This window comes from Kogia breviceps, chromosome X (assembly GCF_026419965.1).
Source record: "Kogia breviceps isolate mKogBre1 chromosome X, mKogBre1 haplotype 1, whole genome shotgun sequence".
Lineage (NCBI taxonomy): Eukaryota > Metazoa > Chordata > Mammalia > Artiodactyla > Physeteridae > Kogia > Kogia breviceps.
The window spans coordinates 3,559,775-3,577,106 of NC_081330.1; the positions used below are offsets into that span (position 1 = coordinate 3,559,775).

The following is a 17,332-nucleotide window of genomic DNA, read 5'->3' on the forward strand; positions in this document are numbered from 1 at the left end:
CTGTCTACTAAAGTAAAGGAAATAAAAGCAAAAATAAATGGAACCTAATTCAACTTAGTTCCCTTTGCTGTGCAAAAGCTTTTATCAACAAAACAAAAAGACAATGTACTATGATCCATTTTGAGTTAATGTTTGTGAAGGGTGTAAGGTCTGTGTCTAGATTTTTTTCCATGTGGTTATCTAGTTGTTCTAGCACCATTTGTTGAAAAGACTATCTTTTCTCCATTGTATTGCCTTTGCTCCTTTGTCAAAGATCAGTTGACTATATTTATGTCGGTCTACTTCTGGGCTCTGTATTCTGTTCCATTGATCTGTTTGTCGCTAATACCACACTATCTTGATTACTATAACTTTATAGTAAGTCTTGAGGTTGTGTAGTTGTCAGTCCTCCAACTTTGTTCTTTTCATTCAATATTGTATTGGCTAGTCTGGTTTTTTTCCTCTCCATATAAACTTGATCAGTTTGTCAATCACAAGATCATTTGCTGACATGTTGATTGTGATTGCACTGAATCTATAAATCAAATTAGGAAGAACTGAAATCTTGACAGTATTGAGTCTTCCTATCCATGGAATATCTCTCCATTTATTTAGTTCTATTCTGATTTCTTTCATCAAAGTTCTGTAGTTTTCTTTATATAGATCTTGTGCAAATTTTGTTAGATTTATATCAGGCGTTTATTTGGGGGGGGCACTAATGTAAATGGTGTTGTGTTTTTATTTCAAATTCCATTTGTTCATTGCTGGTACATTGGAAATTGATTGACTTTTGTATTAACCTTATATCCTGCACCCTTGCTGTAGTAACTTATTAGTTTCAGGAGTTTTTTGTTTTGGGTTTTTTTTGGGGGGCTTTGGATTATTTTGTATGATCATGTCCTCTGCAAACAAAGACAGTTTTATTTCTTCCTTCCCAATCTTTATACCTTTTGTTTTCCTTTTCTTATTGAAGTAGCTGGGACTGCCAGTATGATGTTGAAAAGCAGTGATGAGAAGAGACATCATTGCCTTGATCCTGATCTTCTAAAGCTTTGGTTTCTTACCCTTAAATATCATGTTAGCTGTAGGTTTTTTGTAGATATTCATTATCAAGTTGAGGAAATTGCCTTCTAGTCCTAGTTTACTGAGAGTATCCCATTCTTTTAAACAGCTACAGAACGTTTCATTGTATTGAAGAACCATATTTACCATATTTAATTCAACTATTCTTCTTTGAACACTTGGTCTGTTTCCATTTCTTTTTGCTGTTGTAAGCAGTACTGCTATGAACATCCTGTACATAACTCTTTGGGCACATGTATAAGTATTTTTCTGTAACACGTACCTGGAAGTACAATTGTTGGATTAAGAAATATGCGTATTTAAATTATTTTAATTCTTTAAATGTTTAAACAATTACAGACCTGAAGGAAACTTGCAAGTACAGTACATGGAACTTTCCCCCCCCCAATAATTTAAGAATATGTTACCATGCCCTAGCATCCCTTCTCCCACAGCATACTTTAGAGTCCATTTCCTACAAACATCCTTTTGTATATCATCAGTGTAACCATCTGAATCAGAAAATTAACACTGATCCATTAATACTACCTAGTCAATCCTAAGACTTCATTCAAGTTTCACCAGTTATTCCAGTAATATCTAATACAAGGAATTCCCATTTACTATTCACCTAGATTTCCCAGTTTTACCACATTTGCTCTGGTGTGTATATGTATCTCCAAATACTTTTCTGCTGAATAATTTCAGAATCAGTCCCAAACATGATGCCCATTACCTCTTGATACTTCAGTGTGCATTTCTTAAAAACAAGGACACCCTCCTCCACAACCAGAGTACATCCATCAAGATCAGGAAATTGACAGTGATCCCGTATTACCATCTAGTCCACAGACCTCATTCAGATTTCACTGATTGTCCCAGTGATGATCTTTATAGGTTCAGGATCCAATCCAGGAACACCTGTTGGATTTAGCTGTCATGATTTCCCTGATCTCAGGGACTGCAGTCTCTCAGTGCTTATTCAATGCTGAAAGCTGTTGCTTTGTGTTTTGTCTGTTTTATGGTTGTTTATGATGGGAAAGCTAATTTGATACCAATTATTTCATCATAGCAAGAAGCAAAAGTCTACTTTAGAATTTTAGAAGCTAGGTTATTAAGTGTAAGACTCTTATTGGTGGATTATATGCTTTATTCCCATAAAATATTGCTCTTTTCCTGGAGGTTTAGGTCTTAAATTTTATATTTGTCTTATATTAATATCGTTTTCTTCCTGTCAGCATTTGCCTGATATATTTCTCTATTTTATATACACACATATATGTTTATATGTATGTTTATATGTATGTTTATGTATGTTTATGTATGTTTATATATGTGTGTTGTTTTAGGTGTATATTTGTCAACAGCATATAGTAATTTTTTTATCCCATTTATCATTTAAAAAAAATTTATTTGGCCGCGTTGGGTCTTCTTTGCCCCATGTGGGCTTTCTCTAGTTGTGGTGAGCAGGGGCTACTCTTCGTTGTGGTGTGCAGGCTACTCTTCATTGCAGTGCACGGGCTTCTCATTGTGGTGGCTACTCTTCGTTGTGGTGCACGGGCTCAGTAGTTGCAGCACGTGGGCTTCAGTAGTTGTGGCACACGGGCTCAGTAGTTGTGGTGCACGGGCTTAGTTGCTCCGCGGCATGTGGGATCTTCCCAGACCAGGGCTTGAACCCGCGTCCCCTGCATTGGCAGGCGGATTCTTAACCGCTGTGCCACCAGGGAAGTCCCCATTTATCTTTCGATAGGAGATTTACTCTATACTCACTTTTTACTGATATGATTGTGCATATTCTTATGTTAAAGTCCATGTTTTTTATTTAACATGTTTTTGTTTCTTTTTTCCATTTGGTGACTTTTGTTGGATTGAATTTTAGTTGTTGGTGTTGACCTTTCTTTTTTTTCTTGAATAAGTTAGAGGTTATATATCCTATAACTCTTCTTTTAGTGATTACCCTTTTTTTTTTGCTATATAAAATGTATTTTTAAAAATAGACTTTTTAAGAACAGTTTTAGATTTACAATGCAAAGCTAGTACAAAGAGTTCTGATGTGCTCTACACCCAGTTTCCCTCATTATGAACATTTTATATTAGCATGGTACGTTTGTCACAATTACTGAACCAACATTGATACACTATTATTAACTAAAATCCATACTCTATTCACACTTCCTTAGTTTTCAGTTAAAGTCCTTTTTTTGTTCTAGGATCCAATCAAGGGTACCACATGACTTTCCATCATTACATCTCCTTAGGCTTTTCAGGCTATGCCAGTTTCTCAAACTTTGTTTTTGACAACCTTGACAGTTTTGAGGAGTATTAGTCAGGTATTTTGAGGATGCCCCTCAATTGGAATTTCTCTGATGTTTTCCTTATGATTATACTGGGGTTATAGAGTTACACTTCCTTGAGAGGAAGACCACACAGGTATAGTGCCCTTCTCATCACATCATATCAAGGGAATGTAGTATCAATATGACGTATCACTGTTAAAGTTAACCTTGATTGCCTGGCGGATGTAGTGTTTGTCAGGTTTCTCCACTGTAAAGTTACTATCTCTTCCCCCCACCTTCTCATACTGTAATCTTGGAAGGAAGTCAACACTTATGGAGAGGAGAAATATCTACATAAATTAATTTGAATTCTTCTATTCTCTCCTTTTTATGTTTTTGTTCAATTATTTATATCAGCCTGGACTCATGGAAATTTATTTTATACTTAGGATCATAATCCAATACCACTTTATTTTGCTGCTTAAAATTGTTCCAGCTTTAGCCATTTAGAACTCTTTCAGTCAGTCCTGTGGTCCTTTGACATATACCAACCAATATCAATATATTTTAAAGTACTTCCTGGCACTGTAAGATGCTCCAAACTCATCTAGATATTTCCTGCCCCAATTCTAGAATCAGCCATTTCTCCAAGGAGCTCTGGTTCCATTTATTGGAGAATGGTATTTAGAAACCAGGATCTGGGTGCTTGGTGTGTTCATTGCTACTGGGGTGTTCTTGCTTCTAGGTCTTTTCACCTGACAGAGCAAGGGAATATATATCTGCATACTAACCCATGTATATACACATGTTTATGAATATTTCTATATGTAACCATCTGTATATATATTAAGCTAAATGTGGTTCATACTGAGGTCTCCAACTCTGATCCACTATCACATGGATCATTCTAGCCTTCTCTCCTTATCTGTAGCCTCCCTCTCCAACAGTGAGAAACCTGGCTTCTATAATCCACTGTCCATTTACTTATTTGTTCAACTTAAGTATACATGCATAGTGGTTTGCTTGAGAGTTAATGTATATACCCCGGTGGGAAGCTACATGCCCATCTAGAGGGAATGAAAGCTGTCAAGTTCAGTAGCAGTCAGCGTTGGGCAGATGGGTCCACTTCTGAGGACAAATTCTCTTGTGAAAAACTCTTCCCCGGTGCCTTTTTAGTTATGTGTAATTAGTCAGAGATACTAGTCTAGGTGTAGTTGCTGGGATCGGGGGGAAGGTGCCCTGTGTTGCCAAAATGCAGAGCAGCCTTTGTGTGAGAGCCGGGATGGGGTGAAAGAACTTGCCCATTATCAGTGGAGTTTTTGGGCTCTGATACTCCCTGTTGCAAAAGTCATACTATAAAGTTTTTTTAAATAAGATTGTACTTCATGTTTCATACATTTGAGCCTTCAGCCTTCCAGTAGACTGAAGACTGTTTGTTTTGTCGTCGTCGTTTTGGTAGCAATAGGTTGCTTGTCAAAGGATATCAATTCAATATCTTTGGGTGGTTTCAACTGATTTCCTTTTGTGGTATTATCTTCATGACACTGTCTAAACGGAAGTGACCATTACAAGAGTATTTCAGTATTATTTTGTGTCTTGCAAAGATAGTTACATTCAAAAAATTTTTTTTTTAATTTTTAGGATCTGGGGACGTTGGTTTCAGTCTGGAGGATGCATTGGAAGAAACGTCTTCAGTGAAGCGTGAGTAGTAAATCCAACTATTAAAAGCAAATAATAATGCTTAATATGCACTACCCATTCAGAATACACATTCAGGGAAAACAATAGGTAGCCTGTATTTCACTTGATCCGACATAACATGTTTACCATAAATTGCATTATTTAAAGAAAATCTGAATATTTAAAACCCTTTGTTTCCTTTGTGGAGAATACCAAAAATGTGCAATAGCTGATACAGGATTTTCTCTGGCTCAAGTAATAGCCTTTACTGGTGTGACACCTCAGCAGTGGCCTCCAAGGACTATCTTTTTCTAGCTCAGAAAAAGATACTTGGAAATGAATAAAAGGATTTGTTTCTCCTTTTAGATCTTTTTATAACAGGTATTCTTAGAACTGTATCTACAGGTAATCTCTCCAATGCTAAGCTTTGTCATCAGTTTCTCTTTACAATTTTTTGAGAAAAAAATTTAAACCACTCTTTTAAAACATGCATGAATGCTTAGAAAGTAAAGTTGATATTTGCATTGATCCCTCCCCATCCTACAACACCCACTCTCATCCCAAGAGGTACGTCAGTTTGAGGTATGCTGGTCCCAGCTAGTTTTCTCTGCCGTTGCGAACATCTGTACTCATAGATTATCCAGTGATTTTGTTTTACATAACATGTGTAGGGCTTTTTTTCACTTCAGTTATATGTATTTCACAACTTAAAAAAAAAAAACTGAATACGTATTGAAGACCTGAGTGAATATAGCTATCTATGTTAGTTTCCTTTCTTACAGGCAGCTGTAACAAAGTACCACAGACTGGGTGGCTTAAAACCACAGAAATTTACTCACTCACAGTTCTTGAGGCCAGAAGTCCAAAATCAAGGTGTCGGTAGGACCATACGCCTACTTGAAGGCTCTAGGGGAAGAATGCTTCTGGCGGCTCCAGGCGATCCTCGACTTGCAGCTGCATGGCTCGTCTCTGCCTCCGTCTTCACTTGGCCTTCTCCTTGTGTGTGTGACTTCTCCTCTTCAGTCTCTTATAAGGACACTTTTTGTTGGTTTTACAGCCCATCTGGAAAATCTTGAATGACCTCATCTCAAGATCTTTACTTAATTACATCTGCAGAGACCCTTTTTCCAAATGAGGTCACATTCATAAGTTCTGGAGCTTAGGACTTGGCTATATATTTGGGGGGGCCGCTATTCAATGCACTGTATTATCTAGATATCTATATTTTTATACCTATATCTCATTCACAGACATATGCTTCACGGAGCTGGCATTCCAGTGGTGTGGCTTTGGCCGTGGCCAGTGATGCCACTTTTTACCGGCAGGCACATGGTTTGTTTCTGTTTTGCACAATTACAAATGGGACTTCAGTGAACATTCTTGTCTATTTCCTTTGCGTCCAAGTATAATGAAACTGTCGGGCCAAAGGGTGTATTTTAATAGATTTTGACCAATTGTTTCCAAAACGCATGTGCCATCGTGTACTCCCACAGATGCTGTTACAAGAGTACGTTTTTCCCCCAGACCCGTGCCATCACTAGATTTTACCAATCAAAAACATTTTACCAGTATGATGGACAAAAAAATCATATATTTTTTTGCCATTTGCATTTTCCTCTTGGCGAATTGTCTGTTCATACCCTTTCCCCATTTTTCTGCCAGGTCGTTCGTCTTTTTTTTTTTTTTTTTTTAACGGGTTTGAGAGGTCTCTTTGTATATTCAGGACTGAGAAAGGCATGGGCTCTGGAGTTAGGCTGCCTGTGTCACTTATTAACTGTTACCTTGGGTGAGTTATCTGACTGCTTTGCACCTCAGTTTCCTCATCTGTTGTATGAGGTTAATAATAACAAATTAATAATAATTGTAAGGTTTAGATAAGATGGCCCCTATGGAGTGTTCAGCAGAGGATTCGGTACAAGGTGAGTGCTCAGTGTCAGCCATTATTATTGTTCTTCAACTGATTTCATTGGAAGGACTTACTGCGGCTGTGGGTCTCTGGTGTAAGAGTCAGGCATACACGAGGAGTGCTCACCTGCTTGAATTGATCAACAAATTCAACATAATTCCTGTCAAACTTCCAGGTAGAATTTTTGCAGACAAGCTGATCCTAAAATACATACGGAAATTCATGGAACCCACAATAGTCAAAACAATCTTGAAAGAGAAGAAAAAGTTGGAGGACTCATACTTCTAAATTTCAGAACTTACTACAAGCCTTCAGTAATCAAGATAGTGTGGTACTTATCATGAAGATAGACATAGAACTCAATAGAATAAAATTGAGAGTCTAGAAATGAACCATTACATCTATGGCCAGTTGACTTTTGACCAAGATGCCAACCCTATTCGTTGGGGAAAGAATGGTGTCTTCAATAAATGGTGCTGAGACAATTGGATATCCACACGCAAAAACGAATTTGGATCCCTGCCTTATACATTATACAAAAATTAACTCAAAATAAATCATATACCGAAAAATGAACTTCTAAGAGCTTTATAGTTTTGTGTATGGTGTGAGGTGAGAGCCTTGAGCATTCGCAGGTCTTTCCTGAACATGTCCACAGTCCTGTACATGCAGGTGGCCTTTTAGATTCCCAGGAAAATAAATATACTTAATTTATTAGCAGTGACGGCTTTAATGAAATTGTTTAACATTTCCAAAACCAAACATGACCAAACAACAAAGCAAACACAGTAAGTATAAACAGACCCCTAACTAGTAAATTTGTTAATTTCCTGATGGAGGACTTTTTAATATTTATATCCTTTTGTCAATTCATCAGCACCCATCAGCCAGTGTGTCTGGGACCTGTAGGACCACGAGCACGTGGGGTCTTCGGTTGAACGACATCCTTCAAGACCACATCACTCTGCCATCCTTTTTTTCTATCTTGGCTTTTGCATTTCATGCAACTGAAGTTTCAAAGAGACAGGCCCATCCATCTCTCCTTGGCTCAGTTGTTTTTCTGGTTGGAGAATATTCTACTTTGTACATTGTACACTTCTTGTTGAAAACGTCCCTGACACCTTGGTCAGGGTATTTGTACATGACATTCATTCATCCATTCAGCAGTGTTTATTGAGTGCTTGTTGCCAGACCCTTCTCCAGTTGCTGGGCATATACCACGTGGACTAGGTCGTTGCCCTCATAGAGCTATTCTCTGCAGAAGGACACAAGACAGTGCATAAAATAATTTCAGATATTATAGAGTACTCTGGAGCAGATACAGTAGGGTGATGGGGCAGGGAGGGCCCCAGAAAGGGTTGGCTACTTTAGATCAAGCAGTAGAGACCTCTCTGAGGAAAGGTGACATGCAAAAGCAGGGAAAGAGCCTTCAAGGCCAAGGGATCAAGTGTAAGAGCCCTAAGGCAGAAAAGAACTGGGTTGACTCTCAGGCCTGGAAGGTGGCCTGTGTGGCCAGAGTGTGGAGAATGTTGGAGAAAAGGAGAAGTTGGCAGGGGCTGGATCATATACGGTGTTATTGGACATAGTGACCACTTTATTCTAAGTACAAGGGGAAGCTCCTGCAATATTTGTTTAAAAGCTTTATTTAGAGATAATTCCCATACCATACAACTCACCTATTTAAAATGTACAATTCAGTGGCTTTTAGTATATTCACACGGTTGTGCAACCATCACTATAGCCAATTTTAGAACGTTTCTATCACCTTAAAAGAAACATTGTACCCTTCACTTATTATCCCCTGATCCCCTGATTCTTCCCCCCCCCGCCCCGCCAGCCGCTGGCAACCACTGATCTCCTTTCTTTCTCTCTGGATTTCCCTGTTCTGGGACATGTCAGTGGAGTCATATAATATGTGGACTTACTATTGGCTGCTTTCACTTAGCATAACACTTTGAAGGTTCACCATGTTGCTTTCAGAATTTTGCCCCTCCCTCTCCCCTGCCTTCACTCCCCACTTCCCTCCATCTCTCCCCTCATCTCTCCCTTTTTCTCTCTGTGTGCAGTCATCTCATAGGGGGAACCCACTTCTGTTTTTGCCGAATCAAGCTTCTTATGAGTGCCCCGATTTTCTCCAAATGCCATGGCATTGTCGTTAAGCCACACCCAGGGGTGCGGCACAGCTTACAAAGAGGCGCTCTGGGCGGGAGTGCAGGCTTGCTGGCAGCATTTGCTGAGCATCAGAGAATCCTAAGGTGGTCATTTTGAGCAAGGCTTCACAGGAACAGATGTCTTTATTTTAGGAGCTCTTTGCTTTGATGACGGTGACCTCCTATTCGAATTCCTTGATAAGTAGCTAGACTTTGCTCATCTCAATTATGGATGATAATAAATCCCATTTAAAGACTCACAACAAGAAAATCTGTAGTTAACGGTGTCTGAAAAGTACACAAATCCAAGGTCATGCTCTGTATCACTGCAGGCTCAGGCTCTGGCAGAGCATCGGGGTCCCTAGACATGTAAGGAGCACATTCTCTTGAACTGGCACCTGCAGATATTCCGAGAAACCAGGCTCCTCAGAAATTGTGAGTAGTAGGTCAGAGCTCCACAAAGCTATCGTGATCAAGACCGTGTGGCACAGCATAAGGATAGAACAGAAATCAGAGTCCCCCAAGGAAACCCTTCACATCTACGTTCAGTTGATTTTTTTTTTTAAGCTGAAAAAAGAAATATTTTTATACAAGCACTGCGTGAAGCATACGGATTTTAAGCTAATATTATATAAGTAGCAATTGCTTTTCTGAAAGTTGCACAAATAATGGTTTCAGTAATGTCATTTCTCTTTCCTAACTATACATAGCACCATAATATAAGGTATACATAAGGAGCCTCATTTAGACCGGTAAGCTGTACTTCTTCGTATTATAGGTGCAAAGTCACATGGAAACTATAGATATAAAACTATCTCTAAACTGATGATCTAGATTTTAAAAATACATAATGACCACAGATTATCTATCACTTGTGGTTCCCTTACGGTAAAAATGCATCCACTGGTGTGGCCTCCACATTGAAGTATGCATTCGTGTACCCAAAGCCTTCACAAAGAGTGAAGGAAGTATGATCATTTTAAGAGAAAGACTTTCCATATTCTCAACTTCCCTGTATACTTTTACTAAAACTGAATTGGGGTAGAATGCACATGCGGTTGTGACGATGCTCTCCTTTCCCACCCTTCCCTCTTTGTAAATAATCTATTGAAGTAAAATTCACATAACGTAAAATTAGCCATTGTAAAGCAAACCATTCAGGAGCATTTTAAGACGTTCACCGTGGTGCAGCCACCACCTCTATCCAGTCCTAAAACATTTCCGTTACTCCAGAGTAAGAACCCCTACCCCTTAAGCAGTTTCTTCTCATTTCTGCCTCCCGCCAGCCCCAGACAATCATCAATCTACTTTCTGTATCAGTTGCCGGATCTCTCCAAGATATTTCATATAAATAACATCATATAATGTGGGACCTTTTGTCTTTGGCTTCTCTCACATAGCGTAATGTTTTGGAGGTTCATCCACCTTATAGCATGTATCAGTGTTTCATTCCTTTTTATGTCGGAGTAATATTCCATTGTATGGATAGACCACAGTTTTATCTGTTCATCAGTTGATGGACGTTTGACTGTTTTTACATCTTTTGGCTATTACGAAGAATGCTGCTATGAACATGCATGTACATGTTTTTGTTCGCATGTACGTGTTCTTGTTTGAATACCTGCTTTTAATTCTTTAGGGTATATACTCTGGGAGTGGAATCACAAGGTCATATGGTCATTCTGTGTTTGACTTTTGGAGGAACTGCCAAACTGTTTTCCACAGTCACTGTACCATTTTACATTCCTACCAGCAGTGTATGCGGATTCCAATTTTTCCACATCCTCACCAGCTTATTTTCCTTTCCCCCACCAAGACTTTTGTACCCTTTGACTGACACCTCCTCCATTTCCCTCTCCCCCAAGCCCCTGGTGACCACCATTCTACTCCATGAATTTGACTCTTTTAGATTCCTCATAAAAGTAGAGTCATGTAGCATTTGTTCTTTTGTGTCTGGCTTACTTCATTTAGCATGATGTCCTCCAAGTCCATCCATGTTGTCCCAAAGGGCAGGATTTTCTTATTTTTTAAGGATGAATAATATTCCATTGCATGTATATTCCACATTTTCATTATCCAGTCACCCATCAATGGACACTTGAGTTGTTTCCATATCGTGGCTGTTGAGATTAATGCTACAGTGAACTTGGACATGTTAATACCTCTCTGAGGTCCTGATTTCATTTCTTTTGGATATGTACCCAAAAGTAGGATTGCTGGATCAAACAATAATTTTTAAAAAATAAACTTACTTATTTTTTATTTATTTATTTTTGGCTGCATTGGGTCTTCATTGCTGCGCGGGGTTTCTCTAGTTGCGGCAAGCAGGGGCTACTCTTCATTGCGGTGCGCAGGCTTCTCATTGCTGTGGCTTCTCTTGCAGAGCACGGGCTCTACGCATGTGTGCTTCAGTAGTTGTGGCTCGTGGGCTCCAGTAGTTGTGGCTCATGGGCTCTAGAGCGTAGGCTCAGTAGTTGTGGGGCACGGGCTTAGTTGCTCCATGGCACGTGGGATCCTCCCGGACCAGGGCTCGAACCCATGTCCCCTGCATTGGCAGGCAGATTCTTAACCACTGCGCCACCAGGGAAGTCCCCAAATGATAGTTCCGTTTTTCATTTTTTTTGAAGAACCTCCATACTGTTTTCCATCGTGGGTGTACCATTTTACATTCCCACCGACAGTGTAGGAGGAGCTCCTTTTTCTCCACAGCCTCATCAACGCATTATCTTTTGTTTTTTTGATATCTCATACCTTTTGGAATGACTACTGATGTCTCATCGTGGTTTTGATTTGCATATCCCTGATGATTAGTGATGTTGAGCATCTTTTCATGTACCTGATGGCCATTTGTATGTTTTCTTTGGAGAAATGTCTAAGTCCATTGCCCATTTTTAAAAATTGAAGTATAGTAGTTGATGTACAATATTATGTAAATTACAGGTGTACAGTTTAGTGCTTCACAATTTTTTTTTTTTTTTTTTTGTGGTACGCGGGCCTCTCACTGCTGTGGCCCCTCCCGCTGCGGAGCACAGGCTCCGGACGCGCAGGCTCAGCGGCCGTGGCTCACGGGCCCAGCCGCTCCGCGGCACGTGGGATCCTCCCGGACCGGGGCACGAACCCGCGTCCCCCGCATCGGCAGGCGGACTCTCCACCACTGCGCCACCAGGGAAGCCCGCTTCACAATTTGTAAAGGTTATACTCCATTTATAGTTATTATAGAATATTGGCTGTATTCCCTGTGTTGTACAATATATCATTGTAGCACATTTTATATATAATAGTTTGCACCTCTTAGTCCCCTACCCCTATCTTGCCCCTCCTCCCTTCCTTCTCCCCACTGGTAACTACTAGTTTATTTTCTATATCTGTGAACCTGTTTCTTTTTTAAGTATTCACTAGTTTGTTTTATTTTTTAGATTCCACATATAAGTGCTATGATACAGTATTTGTCTTTCAGTTAGCATAACGCCCTCCAAGTCTTTCCATGTTGTTGCAGATGGCAAAACTTCATTCTTTTTTATGGCTGAGTAGTATTCCATTGTGTGTGTATGTGTGTGTGTGTGTATATACACATCACTTCTTTTTCCATTCATCTGTTGATGGACACTTATATTGCTTCCATATCTTGGCAATTGTAAATAATGCTGCTGTGAACATTGTGGTGCATGTATATTTTTGAATTAGTGTTTTTGGGTTTTTTTTGGATATATACCCAGGAGTGCAATTGTTGGGCCATGTGGAAGTTCTATTTTTAGTTTTTTACGAAACCTCCATACTGTTTTCCACGAAACCTCCATACTGTTTTCCACAGTGGCTGGACCAATTTACATCCCTACGAACAGTGTAGGGATGTAAATTTTCTCCACATTGTTGCCAGCATTTTTTTGTGTGTGGTCTTTTTGATGATAGCCATTCTGACAGGTGTGAGGTAATATCTCATTGTGGTTTTGATTGGCATTTCCCTGATGATAAGTGATGTTGAGCCTCTTTTCATGTGTCTGTTGGCCATCTGCATTTCCTCTTTGGAAAAATGTCTCTTCAGTTCTTCCCATTTTTTAATCGGGTTGTTTGGTTTTTTTTGATGTTGAGTTGTATGAGCTGTTTTTTTTTTTTTTTTTTTTTCAGTGGTACGCGGGCCTCTCACTGTTGTGGCGTCTCCCGTTGCGGAGCACAGGCTCCGGACGCGCAGGCTCAGCGGCCATGGCTCACGGGCGCGGCTGCTCCGCGGCATGTGGGATCCTCCCGGACTGGGGCACGAACCCGCGTCCCCTGCATTGGCAGGTGGACTCTCAACCACGGCGCCACCAGGGAAGCCCGTGTATGAGCTGTTTGTATGTGTTGGATGTTAATGCCTTATCGATCAATCATTTGCAAATATTTTCTCCCATCCAGTAGGTTGTCTTTTCATTTTGTCAGTGGTTTCCTCTGCTGTGACAGAAGTTTTAATATGTTGTGTTCTTACTTGCATTCATCTCAAGTGTATTTTATGATTTCCCTTGTGATTTCTTCCTTGAACCATTGGTTATTAGGAGTGTGTTGTGTAATTGCCATATAGCTGGAAATTTTTCAAATGCCTTTCTGTTAATGAGTACTATTTTCATTCCATGGTGATTGGAGAACACAATTTGTATGATTTCAGACTTTTAAAATATATTGAGATATGTTTTGTAACCTAGCATGTGGTCTGTCTTGGAGAATGTTCCATGTGTAATTGAGTAGAATGTGTTTCCTATTTTGAGGGCATGCATTTTATAGATGTCTGGTAGATCTAGTTGGTTAATAGTGTTGTTCAAATCTTGTATTTCCCTTTTGTTCTATTTATGATTGAAAGGATTGTATTGAGATATCCAACTATTGTTGAATTGTCTGTCCTTCCCTTCACTTTTGTTATGTTTTGCTTCACATATTTTGAGGGTTCTATTGTTAAGTGCACATGTTTAAAATTTTATATCTTATTGCTGGGTTTATCCTTTTATTATTATAAAATGTCACTCTTTGACTCCTCTGACAATTTTTGTCTTAAAGACTATTTTATCTGATACTAGTGTAGCTCCCCCAGCTCTCTTACGGTTGCTGTTTGCATAGTATACCTTTATCCATCCTTTTACTTCAGCCAATTTCTATTTTTGCTGCTTTTTCTGAGTAGTTGATTAATTATTGAATGGTTGCTGTGCATAAAGCCAAACCTGTTTCATCTCTGCCTCTCCCATTACTTAAATTTCATTTCCCTCTTCCATCTCTAATTGTAGGAACAGTTACAGCATAGTCTTTTTTGGGGAGCTTCATTATTTTTATTTTTATTTTTTTTAACAACATACTATTGATGTTTAAGGAAAGAAACTGTTGGAAAACTCATGTGTGGCATGCTACGTAATTGACGTGCAAGAAGTCCACAATTTTAAAGGACTACGGTTGAGCTGAAAGACCTAGTATTAACAGCAGTAACCACACTTATATAAACTATTTCGTTGGTGTTGTAACCACTTTCCGTTTATGAGACGCTCCCATACTCCACTGGGAACATACCGTCACTTCATCCCTGGGCAGTATTATCTGCGGTTACGGTGCCAGGCTGCGAGTGGTGACAGCCGAGGCTTGGCGCTCTCAGGGGTTGTGCTCAAGCTCTGGGACCCCCCGAGGCATGTGGTCACCTCCTGTGGACCTGGGCTCAAGGCTCAGCTCCGCTAATCACCAGATCAAGTGTGGGATCATGTCCACCTCACCGCACCCATCCTGTGAAGAAAAGCAAGCAGAACTCGTCTCATCTAAACCTTCTTACATCTCTTTGTCGTCCTCAAGGTGATTCTTCAGAGGCATTAGAGGGGCCTCAAGGAGCAGGACAGGAGTGCCGTTCTCGTGCTGTGACTTGCCTGAGCCTTGCAGTGGCTGCTGTGTGTTGTTACTAATCGTGCTCCCCTTGCTGTCCCCCTTCCCCCTTTTAGAGAGATGGGACCATGTCACCACCACAACCAGGAGACCGGGAGCGACCAGAGCTCCAGCAAAGCCTGCAGGTAACACGGCTGTTCTGAGGAGGGCGCTAAGGAGGGACCCCGTGGAGCTCCCTCTGGGGTAGTATCCAGTTGAACTACCCATAGTTTTAAGTCCTGTGTGTGCGATGCCAACCAAGACCTTCATCTGAACACTGGGTTTAACTTAATAGAGTATGACCAATCACTGTGACTTCCGTGTGTTTTATGAAAAGTCCTGCTTGGGAGAATTTCAAGAGGAAAATGCATTTGGACTTCCTCCCCTTTTCAACCATTTTACACTCCAAAGTCAGGGAAGATATAATTGTTTAGGTTTTATGAAGCCCATCAAACATTTTCTTTAGGCAGATGGAGCATTTGCTTCACAGTGTCATCTTTCACTGAAGGATTTTGGAACTTGTTGCTTCTTTGTGACTCTTTCCTGGAGCTGTTTTAACTTTTCTCCAGATGGGCCATTTTACTATTCAGATATCTTCACTGATATAAAGAGAAACGTAGCCTTGGGGTCGGGAGCGCAGTCATTCCTTCCATCTGGCAGCTTGTTACTAGTACTTAAGGAGCATATGCTACCATGTTCCTTGAAGTGGACACAGCTACCTTTCTTCTGAAGAGACAGTCATGACCCAAAAGAGCGAGTTTGCCCTCACGTCTTCACATCTGCATCCTCAAAGAGGTGCATTGGGACCACGTAGCCTCCCTCTTGATTGTCCAGTTTCTGACTCTATGCAGCTGGTTTTGAATCCTGGGTTAATACCTATAATCAGTGAGTTTACTGTTAAAATGGTCTGACTGCTGGCCTAAGCAAAGCATGTGTGGGAATATAAAGTAGTGGAAAATTGCAAAGGCAGAAAGCAGTAACTTGCTCCATCCTGTTGGTATTTTCATTATCAGTGTCTGTAGAAGGAGTCAGACCCCAATTTAAGTTAATTTAATTTAAGTTTTCTTTGTCTTAACTCATTGATTTCGCTGATCAGCAGAGCCCATGAATGTTGACTTGTTTTTTTGGAATCTTGTACCCAGTTTTTAATCAGTTGGCTGTTTTTTTTTTATGTTTTGGGGCTCACTGAAGGTAGTAAATTTGACTTGGCCGATGCCTTGGACGATCAAGATCATGGCCACAGGAAGCCGATTGCAGGAGGAGGAGGTAAGTCATAGCTGGTTGAAGGCACAGGCCAGTGCTGTAGCTCCCTGGTCAGGGTGTGGCTCATTAACTACAGCAGCCCACAGAGCCACCCCTGGCCTGCCAGAGCTGGGGCCACTTCAAGGCCCAGGAGAACCCTACCACAGTGGCTCTCAAACGTTTTGGTCTCAGGACTCCTCAAGTTAGGGAGGATCTCTATTGAGGTGTTGGTCACGTCTATCAATATTTATCATCTTTGAACTTAAAACTGAAAAAAAATTTTTTAACATTTTTATTAATTTTAAATGAACAATAATACAGCCATATCTGTTAACATAAATAGCATATTTTTATGATAAATGACTATGCTTTGCAAGACAAAAACAGAATTTAGTGGGAAGATTTTTTTTGTATATTTTTGAAAATTTCTGTGATCTCTATCCTAGTGGAAGAGCTGGACTCACATCTGCTTCTAGATTCAATTGTTGTGATATATTGTTATGGTTGAAGTATATGAAGGAAACCTGGCTTCCTATAAATATGCAGCTGGAAAAAGGAATATTTCAGTTGACTATTCATGTAATTATACACTCTTCGATACGAGACAAAAATTCAGCCATTGGTTGTTTCTTACAGGTTAAGTGCAGTGTGGAGTATGAAACCGTATTAATGAATCTTCCATCCTTGACCCCGGTGACCCCCCCTCTCTTATCCTTTGAATGGATCTTTTACTGGTCGCGGTTTGGGAGCATATCGTGCACTGGTCCCTGGGAGAATGTCGGTGCCCTGCCTTACGCAGACCTTCCCTGTGTTGACGCATTCCATCCTACATCAGAACATCACATGTGTTTACTATCACCACCCATCCCATTGGGCAAAGTCTTTATCTATTGGGAAGCTGTCATGTTCACAGTGGTGGTTTTTCAAAATTCTTAACGTTGCTTGAAATCTTAAATTTTACCATTGGCAAAAAATACTGTTAGTTGTTTCCCTTGAAGTGATGGGTTCACTTCATTCATTTTCAATAAAATGTCTGTGAGATCTTCAAGTCAGTGTAACCGTAGTCGTACTACTGACTCCTTCAAGGAAGAATCTTGTATGAGAGAAGTAGCTAGCACTGCTTAGAACTGATACAGTCGTGCAAATGCTTTTCCTGTGTCAACCTCTGTATT

The 17,332-nt window shown here is 40.1% G+C and overlaps 2 protein-coding genes across 5 annotated transcripts in view; one reads left to right on the forward strand and one right to left on the reverse strand.

Annotated features, from left to right (window-relative positions):
* The window catches only part of MTMR1 (myotubularin related protein 1), a 520,398-nt gene that overhangs the window by 386,993 nt on the left and 116,073 nt on the right, over positions 1–17,332 (reverse strand). The gene's annotated exons all lie outside the window — the stretch shown is intronic.
* The window catches only part of CD99L2 (CD99 molecule like 2), a 108,571-nt gene that overhangs the window by 48,678 nt on the left and 42,561 nt on the right, over positions 1–17,332 (forward strand). For 2 of the 4 annotated variants that reach the window (XM_059051117.2, XM_067023592.1), the window contains exons 2-4: positions 4,959–5,018; positions 14,996–15,064; positions 16,110–16,184. In XM_059051117.2, coding sequence (XP_058907100.1) covers positions 4,959–5,018; positions 14,996–15,064; positions 16,110–16,184 — 204 coding nt within the window. The remainder of the gene's footprint in view (positions 1–4,958; positions 5,019–14,995; positions 15,065–16,109; positions 16,185–17,332) is intronic. The other 2 variants (XM_067023594.1, XM_059051120.2) reach the window with 1 other exon arrangement.